General features: G+C 48.0%; 1 protein-coding gene across 18 annotated transcripts in view; it reads left to right on the forward strand.

The window, feature by feature from the left end:
- gphna (gephyrin a) overlaps positions 1-13,276 on the forward strand; it is a 128,089-nt gene that overhangs the window by 51,372 nt on the left and 63,441 nt on the right. For 12 of the 18 annotated variants that reach the window (XR_004202687.1, XR_004202688.1, XR_004202689.1 and 9 more), the window contains exons 5-9: positions 2,108-2,269; positions 2,342-2,515; positions 3,611-3,772; positions 5,590-5,724; positions 6,538-6,672. Coding sequence is in view for 12 of the 18 variants with exons in the window: in XM_031787873.1 (XP_031643733.1) it covers positions 2,108-2,269; positions 2,342-2,515; positions 3,611-3,772; positions 5,590-5,724; positions 6,538-6,672 (768 nt within the window). In the remaining 6 variants the exon portion in view is untranslated. The remainder of the gene's footprint in view (positions 1-2,107; positions 2,270-2,341; positions 2,516-3,610; positions 3,773-5,589; positions 5,725-6,537; positions 6,673-13,276) is intronic. The other 6 variants (XR_004202691.1, XR_004202692.1, XM_031787881.1 and 3 more) reach the window with 2 other exon arrangements.

Below are 13,276 nucleotides of genomic sequence, written 5' to 3' on the forward strand. Positions count from 1 at the left end.
CACGTCATCTGTCACATGATCTCAGTGTATATGCACCTGTTCTGCAACACCACTAAGCAGGGGGGCACCATGAAGACCAAAGAGCTCTCCAAACAGGTCAGGGACAAAGTTGTGGAGGAGTACCGATCAGGGTTGGGTGCAAAAAAAAAAATCTGAAACCTTGAACATCCCACCGAGCACCGTTAAATCCATTATTAAAAATGTAAAGAATATGGCACCATAACAAACCTGCCAAGAGTGGACCACCCTCAGACCAGGCAAGGAGGGCATTAATCAGAGAGGCAACAAAGAGACCAAAGATAACCCTGAAGGAGCTGCAAAGCTCCACAGCGGAGATTGGAGTATCTGTCCGTAGGACCACTTTAAGCCATACACTCCACAGAGCTGGGCTTTACAGAAGAGTGGCCAGAAAAAAATAAGCAAACATGTTTGGTGTTCACCAAAAGGCGTGTGGGAGACTCCCCAAACATATGGAAGAAGGTACTCTGGTCACATGAGACTAAAATTGAACTTTTTGGCCATCAAGGAAAACGCTATGTCTGGCACAAACCCAACACCTCTCATCACCCCAAGAACAACATCCCCACAGTGAAGCATGGTGGTGGCAGCATCATGCTGTGGGTATGTTTTTCATCGGCAGGGACTGGGAAACTGAATTGAAGGAATGATGGATGGCGCTAAATACAGGGAAATTATTGAAGGAAACCTGTTTCAGTCTTCCAGATATTTGAGACTGGGACCTTCCAGCAGGACAATGACCCTAAGCATACTGCTAAAGCAACACTCGAGTGGTTTAAGGGGAATCATTTAAATGTCTTGGAATGGCCTAGTCAAAGCCCAGACCTCAATCCAATTGAGAATCTGTGGTATGACTTAAAGATGGATGTGTTCCCCTGGTGTACAGCAAACTTACAGTAGCAGTTTTGCCTTGAAGAATGGGCAAAAATCCCAGTGGCTAGATGTGCCAATATTATAGAGACATACCCCAAGAGACATACGCCAAGAAGCTCTAATTGCGGCAAAACGTTTTGACCCTGGTGGGGGTGAATTTTTCCGTTTTTTAGTCGTATTTCTTGTTTGTTTCACAATACAAAATGTTTTGCTTCTTCAAAGTGGTAGGCATGTTGTGTAAATCAAATGATACAAACCCCCCAAAAATCTATTTTAAATCCAGTTTGTAAGGCAACAAAATAGGAACAATGCCAAGGGGAGTGAATACTTTCACAAGCCACTGTATAGTTTACAGCAGGCCATGGTAGGAGAGTCAGACAAACATACATGCAACAACATCACTCACACTGTAATCTCAGCCCTGGCCTTAGACCTTGTTGCCAGTTAGGCTGTAATCTCAGCCCTGGCCTTAGACCTTGTTGCCAGTTAGGCTGTAATCTCAGCCCTGGCCTTAGACCTTGTTGCCAGTTAGGCTGTAATCTCAGCCCTGGCCTTAGACCTTGTTGCCAGTTAGGCTGTAATCTCAGCCCTGGCCTTAGACCTTGTTGCCAATTAGGCTGTAATCTCAGCCCTGGCCTTAGACCTTGTTGCCAGTTAGGCTGTAATCTCAGCCCTGGCCTTAGTAGATGTTTTAGCCAGTTAGGATGTAATCTCAGCCCTGGCCTTAGACCTTGTTGCCAATTAGGCTGTAATCTCAGCCCTGGCCTTAGACCTTGTTGCCAGTTAGGCTGTAATCTCAGCCCTGGCCTTAGACCTTGTTGCCAATTAGGCTGTAATCTCAGCCCTGGCCTTAGACCTTGTTGCCAGTTAGGCTGTAATCTCAGCCCTGGCCTTAGACCTTGTTGCCAGTTAGGCTGTAATCTCAGCCCTGGCCTTAGACCTTGTTGCCAGTTAGGCTGTAATCTCAGCCCTGGCCTTAGTAGATGTTTTAGCCAGTTAGGCTGTAATCTCAGCCCTGGCCTTAGACCTTGTTGCCAATTAGGCTGTAATCTCAGCCCTGGCCTTAGACCTTGTTGCCAGTTAGGCTGTAATCTCAGCCCTGGCCTTAGACCTTGTTGCCCATCCCTGACCCTGCTGAAGGTGAATGTAATATTTGTTCAGTACTGTAACCAGTGTTCCCTTTCACTCTGTCCCTTCCTACTTCCCGATGCTGCAGGCCACCAAAGAGGTGATAGAGCGCGAGGCTCCAGGGATGGCCCTGGCTATGCTGATGGGCTCCCTTCAGGTCACACCTCTGGGCATGCTCTCCAGGCCTGTCTGTGGAATCAGAGGCAAAACCCTCATCATCAACCTACCTGGCAGCAAGAAGGGCTCACAGGTAAAAATCTGGTGTGTGTGTGTGTGTGTGTGTGTGTGTACTCTCATCTGACCGCTAACTCTCTTCCTACAGGAGTGTTTCCAGTTCATCCTTCCAGCTCTGCCCCACGCCATTGACCTGCTGAGGGATGCAGTTGTGAAGGTGAAGGACATCCATGAGGCTCTGGAGGACCTGCCCTCACCCCCACCGCCCCTCTCCCCACCCCTCACCCTCAACAGCATTGCCTGCACCCAGACAGAGGACAAGGTGACACTCCTTGGCTCTCCTCCATTGCGTTTGTATTTATTTTTTGAAGAAAAAGAGGGTGATATACACATCCCACACCGCATGATAATGAGAGGGCCTTACATGATGATGAGAGGACCCTACAGGATAATGAGATATTCCTACATGATAATGAGAGGACCCTACATGATAATGAGATATTCCTACATAATTAGAGGACCCTACATGATAATGAGAGGGCCTTACATGATGATGAGAGGACCCTACAGGATAATGAGAGGGCCTTACATGATGATGACAGGACCCTACAGGATAATGAGATGTTCCTACATGATAATGAGAGGACCCTACAGGATAATGAGATGTTTCTACACGATAATGCTCTCATTCATGATAATGAGAGGACACCCATACACGATAATGAGAGGATGTCCCTATATGATAATGACAGGACCCTGCATGATAATTTAGGGCCCTACATGGTAATGAGAGGAGGTCCTACATGATATTAACAGGAGGTCCTACATTATATTGAGAGGTCCCTACTGATAATGACATGTCCCTACTCTTAATGAGAGGAGGTTCCTAAATGAAATTCAGAGGAGGTCCCTACAAGATAATGAGAGGAGGTCCCTACAAGATAATGAGAGGAGGTCCCTACAAGATAATGAGAGGAGGTCCCTACAAGATAATGAGAGGAGGTCCCTACAAGATAATGAGAGGAGGTCCCGACAAGATAATGAGAGGAGACCCTACAACATAATGAGAGGAGCTCCTTACAAGATAATGAGAGGAGGTCCCTACAAGATAATGAGAGGAGCTCCTTACAAGATAATGAGAGGAGGTCCCTACATGCTAATGAGAGGAGGTAGGTCCCTACATGCTAATGGGAGGAGGTCCCTACATGCTAATGAGAGGAGGACCATACATGAAGTAAAACTGCTTAATTTCCTGCACCATAATCACATAATTTCCACTCCCAGAAGTCTCTCCGTTTGTAGCAGTACTTAATTAATAGCTGTAGCTGCTTTTACAGTGGTTATTTTATCCATATGTTATGACATACAGCATCGTGAGTTGTGGTGTTTTCTTAATAAAGTCTATTATTATTATAAGGGTGTGCAGTGTGAGGATGATGATGATGATGAGGATGATGAGGATGATGAGAAGATGAAGGACAGATGCTTGGTGTCCACCGAGGACCACCACGCCCACCACCACCACACCCACTCCCACGGACACAACTCACACATCACCGCCGCCGCCATCGCTGCCAAGGTAAACACAATGGCCTGTTGCTGTTTCATGTTAGAATCCTCAAGTTAACTTCAACATGGATATTTCAGCCCAGAAATTCTTTATAAAATGAATTATGATCATTTGACCCAGAGAAAAGAAGGGAGATCTAGCGGAAATAGAGGGATAGATGAAGAGGAAGATGAATGGGTGGAGAGGAAAATGGAGAGTGAGGGATAAGAGAGGAAGAATGGAGCTAGGTCTCAGAATACATGTATTGTGTTTGCTGCATTAGAAACCGATCTCCCTGTTCACTGCATTACTGCACGTGTGCTGAGCCTTCATTTTGATACATCAGTACGTCAGTGTGTGTGTTTACCTGTCGTGTGTGTGTGTGTGTGTGTGTGTGTGTGTGTGTGTGTGTGTGTGTGTGTGTGTGTGTGTGTATATGCCTGTGAGTATATACCTGTGAGTATATGCCTGTGAGTATATGCCTGTGAGTATATACCTGTGAGTATATGCCTGTGAGTATATACCTTGGTGTATATGCCTGTGAGTATATGCCTGTGAGTATATGCCTGTGAGTATATACCTTGGTGTATATGCCTGTGAGTATATGCCTGTGAGTATATACCTGTGAGTATATGCCTGTGAGTATATGCCTGTGAGTATATGCCTGTGAGTATATACCTGTGAGTATATGCCTGTGAGTATATACCTTGGTGTATATGCCTGTGAGTATATGCCTGTGAGTATATGCCTGTGAGTATATACCTTGGTGTATATGCCTGTGAGTATATGCCTGTGAGTATATACCTGTGAGTATATGCCTGTGAGTATATGCCTGTGAGTATATACCTGTGAGTATATACCTGTGAGTATATGCCTGTGAGTATATACCTTGGTGGAAATGCCTGTGAGTATATGCCTGTGAGTATATACCTGTGAGTATATACCTGTGAGTATATGCCTGTGAGTATATACCTGTGAGTATATACCTGTGAGTATATACCTGTGAGTATATGCCTGTGAGTATATACCTGTGAGTATATGCCTGTGAGTATATGCCTGTGAGTATATGCCTGTGAGTATATGCCTGTGAGTATATACCTTGGTGTATATGCCTGTGAGTATATGCCTGTGAGTATATGCCTTGGTGTATATGCCTGTGAGTATATACCTTGGTGTATATGCCTGTGAGTATATGCCTGTGAGTATATGCCTGGGTGTGTGTATGCCTGGGTGTGTGTATGCCTGGGTGTGTGTATGCCTGGGTGTGTGTATGCCTGGGTGTGTGTATGCCTGGGTGTGTGTATGCCTGGGTATGTGTATGCCTGGGTGTGTGTATGCCTGGGTGTGTGTATGCCTGGGTGTGTGTATGCCTGTGTGTGTATGCCTGTGTGTATATGCCTTGGTGTATATGCCTGTGAGTATATACCTTGGTGTATATGCCTGTGAGTATATACCTGGGTGTATATGCCTGTGTGTGTATGCCTGTGTGTGTATATGCCTGTGTGTGTATATGCCTGGGTGTGTGTATGCCTGGGTGTGTATGCCTGGGTGTGTATGCCTGGGTGTGTATGCCTGGGTGTATATGCCTGGGTGTATATGCCTGTGAGTATATGCCTGTGAGTATATGCCTGTGAGTATATGCCTGTGAGTATATGCCTGTGAGTATATGCCTGTGAGTATATGCCTGTGAGTATATGCCTGTGAGTATATGCCTGTGTGTATATGCGTATGTGTGTGTATGCCTGGGTGTATATGCCTGTGAGTATATGCCTGTGTGTATATGCGTGTGTGCGTGCCTATTATGTGTGTATTCATGTTTCATCCTGTGTTGACACATCCATCACCAGAAGGGGAAGCCCCAGCACCATAACCATGCTGTTGTCATGGCTAAAGGTAGCCACTATCTACCTGGTCTGGTATCTAACCTCCCCCCTACCCCACCTCATTACACCTGCTCCTGCTCTGGAGACCAGCCGGTAACGGTAAGACCCCTCAAATCTGCCCACCCACCCACCCTCATGTCACACGTCGCTCCTACACCACATACCACTGTACTCTGCACCCCACCCATCCCATAATTCCTCCCTGCAAACCTGAACACCATGTATCTCAAAAGTGCTCGATCCCGTCCTCTCCCCGAGGAGAGGAATCTTATGAGGTGAGGAGGCGAGGAATGAAGAAGGACTTTTGAGATTCACCCCATCTTGTATAGGTCATGACGGGTGGTGTATCGCTAGGTGTAGCCCGGACAGTGTTATTAGTGCTAGCTGAGTTAGCCTGTGTTGCCAGTAAAGCCTATTGGCCCACTAGCACCGCTCAAATGAGCCGTGCGGATCACAGTCGCAGATCCACACATCCACAGCAGCAGCCCTGGGGGGAAACTGGGCTTGCCTGGCCTGTCTGTCTCCTCTCAGCCATACACACACACACACACACACACACACACACACACACACACACACACAGGGTTTAACATGCATCTGGAACTAGTGTTTAATGATGTTTAGAATGTATTTATATTGTTACAGTTATTACAAAAGTCTACCTGGCCAATCAGAAAACAGATGACTGACTGGCCAGACTGACTGACCAATCTGTGTGTGCTTTCGAGGTGTCTTTTATCTGTGTGTGTTATAGTAGAGATTACAGTGCTGTTTGTACACACAGCTTTCCTCTCATTTAATGTGTGAGGATAAGATAACTACTTGTGTGTGTTGTAGATATTGCTTACCCGCTCTCTTTTTCTGTGTGTGTGTCGTAGTAGATATAACTAGATATAACTTCTCTCTTCATAGATCCCAGACAGCATAATCTCTAGGGGTGTGCAGGTTCTTCCCAGAGACACAACTTCTCTGAGCACCACGCCCTCCGAGTCGCCACGTGCCCAGGCCACCTCGCGCCTCTCCACTGCCTCCTGCCCCACACCCAAAGTAAGACACCTCCTCTAACTGTTCTTAAACCTACCCCACTGCCCATCCATCTCCCCCTCCACCTCCCCCTGCCACTCACCCAAAGTAAGACACCTCCTCTAACTGTTCTTAAACCTACCCCACTGCCCATCCATCTCCCCCTCCACCTCCCCCTGCCACTCACCCGGACATGCCCAGTCCTCTCACATCCTAACACTACCCTCCCTCCTTCCACCTGGCTGCTGCCTCCCCCTCACTCTGACCCATCAAGGCTTGGAGGTGGAGGCCTATTGCTTCTTGACTCCCTCCCTCTCCTCTCCTCCATGGTTTTAGGGGAGGTCATTTATTGGATCCCTTTGGTTCTGTAACTCTGAGATCATGTCCAGTATGTTGTCCGTTAATTGGGTGGAATTACAGGCTCCTCCTCCTAACCTCGATTCCATCCTATCCCCATACTTTAACATTTGAACATTTTATTTCCTGACTGTAGAAATGTCCTGTGATTGGTCACAGCACACAGAGGGGCGGACGAATGACCTCTGCTGGAGTGTCCCGTTCAGTCTTTTGATTGACAGGTTGTTTATATCAGTTTCAAACTGCACTGTGACCATGGAATAAACAAACCAGACATACATAGTGCTGCTGTTCATGTCCTAACACTACCTGTGTTCTATTCCTCACAATGTTGCTGAGTGAACAGAGAGGGGGAGTGGTAGGAGAAAGAGGAGAGGAGGTGTAACTTGACTAGATCAGACTGGAGCGAGGAGGTGTAACTTGACTAGATCAGACTGGAGAGAGGAGGTGTAACTTGACAAGATCAGACTGGAGAGAGGAGAGGAGATGTAACTTGACTAGATCAGACTGGAGAGAGGAGGTGTAACTTGACTAGATCAGACTGGAGAGAGGAGGTGTAACTTGACAAGATCAGACTGGTGGGAGGAGAGGAGATGTAACTTGACTAGATCAGACTGGAGAGAGGAGGTGTAACTTGACAAGATCAGACTGGAGAGAGGAGGTGTAACTTGACTAGATCAGACTGGAGAGAGGAGATGTAACTTGACTAGATCAGACTGGAGAGAGGAGGTGTAACTTGACAAGATCAGACTGGAGAGAGGAGAGGAGATGTAACTTGACTAGATCAGACAAGTGGGAGGAGAGGAGGTGTAACTTGACTAGATCAGACTAGTGGGAGGAGAGGAGGTATAACTTGACTAGATCAGACTGGAGAGAGGAGAGGAGGTGTAACTTGACTAGATCAGACTAGTGGGAGGAGAGGAGGTATAACTTGACTAGATCAGACTGGAGAGAGGAGATGAGGTGTAACTTGACTAGATCAGACTAGTGGGAGGAGAGGAGGTATAACTTGACTAGATCAGACTGGTGGGAGGAGAGGAGGTGTAACTTGACTAGATCAGACTGGTGGGAGGAGAGGAGGTGTAACTTGACTAGATCAGACTGGTGGGAGGAGAGGAGGTATAACTTGACTAGATCAGACAAGTGGGAGGAGAGGAGGTGTAACTTGACTAGATCAGACTGGTGGGAGGAGAGGAGGTGTAACTTGACTAGATCAGACTGGTGGGAGGAGAGGAGGTATAACTTGACTAGATCAGACAAGTGGGAGGAGAGGAGGTGTAACTTGACTAGATCAGACTGGTGGGAGGAGAGGAGGTGTAACTTGACTAGATCAGACTGGAGAGAGGAGAGGAGGTGTAACTTGACTAGATCAGACTGGAGAGAGGAGAGGAGGTGTAACTTGACTAGATCAGACTGGTGGGAGGAGAGGAGGTGTAACTTGACTAGATTAGACTGGTGGGAGGAGATGAGGTGTAACTTGACTAGATCAGACTGGAGAGAGGAGAGGAGGTATAACTTGACTAGATCAGACTGGTGGGAGGAGAGGAGGTGTAACTTGACTAGATCAGACTGGAGAGAGGAGAGGAGGTGTAACTTGACTAGATCAGACTGGTGGGAGGAGAGGAGGTGTAACTTGACTAGATCAGACTGGTGGGAGGAGAGGAGGTGTAACTTGACTAGATCAGACTGGTGGGAGGAGAGGAGGTATAACTTCACTAGATCAGACTGGTGGGAGGAGATGAGGTATGATTTGACTAGATCAGACTGGTGGGAGGAGAGGAGGTATGATTTGACTAGATCAGACTGGTGGGAGGAGGTGTACATTGACTAGATCAGACTGGATGGTATACTTTGTCTTTCACCACCAAACCCATTCTCATCATGTCGTGATTTTTTGCAGCTAGGTCTATTTCTTTGGAGGATTGTGGCTTTGCAGCCACTGTAATCATTCCATACCTCTGTACCTCCATTTCTCTTTACATCTTGAACTTGTGTTGAGTCTGTCTCCACATGGTGAGGTGTTCTATAGGGGAAGGCTGTATCTGTCTCCACATGGTGAGGTGTTCTATAGGGGAAGGCTGTATCTGTCTCCACATGGTGAGATGTTCTATAGGGGAAGGCTGTATGTGTCTCCACATGGTGAGGTGTTCCATTGGGGAAGGCTGTATCTGTCTCCACATGGTGAGGTGTTCTATAGGGGAAGGCTGTATCTGTCTCCACATGGTGAGATGTTCTATAGGGGAAGGCTGTATCTGTCTCCACATGGTGAGATGTTCCTTAGGGGAAGGCTGTATCTGTCTCCACATGGTGAGGTGTTCTATAGGGGAAGGCTGTATCTGTCTCCATATGGTGAGGTGTTCTATAGGGGAAGGCTGTATCTGTCTCCACATGGTGAGGTGTTCTATAGGGGAAGGCTGTATCTGTCTCCACATGGTGAGGTGTTCCTTAGGAGAAGGCTGTATCTGTCTCCACATGGTGAGGTGTTCCTTAGGGGAAGGCTGTACCTGTCTCCACCCACCTGGTGAGGTTTTCCATAGGGGAAGGCTGCATCTGTCTCCACATGGTGAGGTGTTCCATTGGGGAAGGCTGTATCTGTCTCCACATGGTGAGGTGTTCCATAGGGGAAGGCTGTATCTGTCTCCACATGGTGAGGTGTTCTATTGGGGAAGGCTGTATCTGTCTCCACATGGTGAGGTGTTCCATAGGTGAAGGCTGTATCTGTCTCCACATGGTGAGGTGTTCCATAGGGGAAGGCTGTATCTGTCTCCACATGGTGAGATGTTCTATAGGGGAAGGCTGTATCTGTCTCCACATGGTGAGGTGTTCTATAGGGGAAGGCTGTATCTGTCTCCACATGGTGAGATGTTCCTTAGGGGAAGGCTGTATCTGTCTCTACATGGTGAGGTGTTCCATAGGTGAAGGCTGTATCTGTCTCCACATGGTGAGGTGTTCCATAGGGGAAGGCTGTATCTGTCTCCACATGGTGAGATGTTCTATAGGGGAAGGCTGTATCTGTCTCCATATGGTGAGGTGTTCTATAGGGGAAGGCTGTATCTGTCTCCACATGGTGAGGTGTTCTATAGGGGAAGGCTGTATCTGTCTCTACATGGTGAGATGTTCCTTAGGGGAAGGCTGTATCTGTCTCTACATGGTGAGGTGTTCCATAGGTGAAGGCTGTATCTGTCTCCACATGGTGAGGTGTTCCATAGGGGAAGGCTGTATCTGTCTCCACATGGTGAGATGTTCTATAGGGGAAGGCTGTATCTGTCTCCATATGGTGAGGTGTTCTATAGGGGAAGGCTGTATCTGTCTCCACATGGTGAGGTGTTCTATAGGGGAAGGCTGTATCTGTCTCCACATGGTGAGGTGTTCCATAGGGGAAGGCTGTATCTGTCTCCACATGGTGAGGTGTTCCATAGGGGAAGGCTGTATCTGTCTCCACATGGTGAGGTTTTCCATAGGTGAAGGCTGTATCTGTCTCCACATGGTGAGGTGTTCCATAGGGGAAGGCTGTATCTGTCTCCACATGGTGAGGTTTTCCTTAGGGGAAGGCTGTATCTGTCTCCACATGGTGAGGTGTTCCATAGGGGAGGGCTGTATCTGTCTCCACATGGTGAGGTGTTCCTTAGGGGAAGGCTGTATATGTCTCTACATGGTGAGGTGTTCTATTGGGGAAGGCTGTATCTGTCTCCACATGGTGAGGTGTTCTATAGGGGAAGGCTGTATCTGTCTCCATATGGTGAGGTGTTCCATAGGGGAAGGCTGTATCTGTCTCCACATGGTGAGGTTTTCCATAGGGGAAGGCTGTATCTGTCTCCACATGGTGAGGTGTTCCTTAGGAGAAGGCTGTATCTGTCTCCACATGGTGAGGTGTTCCTTAGGGGAAGGCTGTACCTGTCTCCACCCACCTGGTGAGGTTTTCCATAGGGGAAGGCTGCATCTGTCTCCACATGGTGAGGTGTTCCATTGGGGAAGGCTGTATCTGTCTCCACATGGTGAGGTGTTCCATAGGGGAAGGCTGTATCTGTCTCCACATGGTGAGGTGTTCTATTGGGGAAGGCTGTATCTGTCTCCACATGGTGAGGTGTTCCATAGGTGAAGGCTGTATCTGTCTCCACATGGTGAGGTGTTCCATAGGGGAAGGCTGTATCTGTCTCCACATGGTGAGATGTTCTATAGGGGAAGGCTGTATCTGTCTCCACATGGTGAGGTGTTCTATAGGGGAAGGCTGTATCTGTCTCCACATGGTGAGATGTTCCTTAGGGGAAGGCTGTATCTGTCTCTACATGGTGAGGTGTTCCATAGGTGAAGGCTGTATCTGTCTCCACATGGTGAGGTGTTCCATAGGGGAAGGCTGTATCTGTCTCCACATGGTGAGATGTTCTATAGGGGAAGGCTGTATCTGTCTCCATATGGTGAGGTGTTCTATAGGGGAAGGCTGTATCTGTCTCCACATGGTGAGGTGTTCTATAGGGGAAGGCTGTATCTGTCTCTACATGGTGAGGTTTTCCTTAGGGGAAGGCTGTATCTGTCTCCACATGGTGAGGTGTTCCTTAGGGGAAGGCTGTATCTGTCTCCACATGGTGAGGTGTTCTATAGGGGAAGGCTGTATCTGTCTCCATATGGTGAGGTGTTCCATAGGTGAAGGCTGTATTTGTCTCCACATGGTGAGGTTTTCCATAGGGGAAGGCTGTATCTGTCTCCACATGGTGAGGTGTTCCATAGGGGAAGGCTGTATCTGTCTCCATATGGTGAGGTGTTCCATAGGGGAAGGCTGTATCTGTCTCCACATGGTGAGGTTTTCCATAGGGGAAGGCTGTATCTGTCTCCACATGGTGAGGTGTTCCTTAGGAGAAGGCTGTATCTGTCTCCACATGGTGAGGTGTTCCTTAGGGGAAGGCTGTACCTGTCTCCACCCACCTGGTGAGGTTTTCCATAGGGGAAGGCTGCATCTGTCTCCACATGGTGAGGTGTTCCATTGGGGAAGGCTGTATCTGTCTCCACATGGTGAGGTGTTCCATAGGGGAAGGCTGTATCTGTCTCCACATGGTGAGGTGTTCTATTGGGGAAGGCTGTATCTGTCTCCACATGGTGAGGTGTTCCATAGGTGAAGGCTGTATCTGTCTCCACATGGTGAGGTGTTCCATAGGGGAAGGCTGTATCTGTCTCCACATGGTGAGATGTTCTATAGGGGAAGGCTGTATCTGTCTCCACATGGTGAGGTGTTCTATAGGGGAAGGCTGTATCTGTCTCCATATGGTGAGGTGTTCCATAGGTGAAGGCTGTATTTGTCTCCACATGGTGAGGTTTTCCATAGGGGAAGGCTGTATCTGTCTCCACATGGTGAGGTGTTCCATAGGGGAAGGCTGTATCTGTCTCCATATGGTGAGGTGTTCCATAGGGGAAGGCTGTATCTGTCTCCACATGGTGAGGTTTTCCATAGGGGAAGGCTGTATCTGTCTCCACATGGTGAGGTGTTCCTTAGGAGAAGGCTGTATCTGTCTCCACATGGTGAGGTGTTCCTTAGGGGAAGGCTGTACCTGTCTCCACCCACCTGGTGAGGTTTTCCATAGGGGAAGGCTGCATCTGTCTCCACATGGTGAGGTGTTCCATTGGGGAAGGCTGTATCTGTCTCCACATGGTGAGGTGTTCCATAGGGGAAGGCTGTATCTGTCTCCACATGGTGAGGTGTTCTATTGGGGAAGGCTGTATCTGTCTCCACATGGTGAGGTGTTCCATAGGTGAAGGCTGTATCTGTCTCCACATGGTGAGGTGTTCCATAGGGGAAGGCTGTATCTGTCTCCACATGGTGAGATGTTCTATAGGGGAAGGCTGTATCTGTCTCCACATGGTGAGGTGTTCTATAGGGGAAGGCTGTATCTGTCTCCACATGGTGAGATGTTCCTTAGGGGAAGGCTGTATCTGTCTCTACATGGTGAGGTGTTCCATAGGGGAAGGCTGTATCTGTCTCCACATGGTGAGATGTTCTATAGGGGAAGGCTGTATCTGTCTCCATATGGTGAGGTGTTCTATAGGGGAAGGCTGTATCTGTCTCCACATGGTGAGGTGTTCTATAGGGGAAGGCTGTATCTGTCTCTACATGGTGAGGTTTTCCTTAGGGGAAGGCTGTATCTGTCTCCACATGGTGAGGTGTTCCTTAGGGGAAGGCTGTATCTGTCTCCACATGGTGAGGTGTTCTATAGGGGAAGGCTGTATCTGTCTCCATATGGTGAGGTGTTCCATATGTGAAGGCTGTATTTGTCTCCACATG

This window comes from Oncorhynchus kisutch, linkage group LG14, assembly GCF_002021735.2.
Source record: "Oncorhynchus kisutch isolate 150728-3 linkage group LG14, Okis_V2, whole genome shotgun sequence".
NCBI classification, from domain to species: domain Eukaryota; kingdom Metazoa; phylum Chordata; class Actinopteri; order Salmoniformes; family Salmonidae; genus Oncorhynchus; species Oncorhynchus kisutch.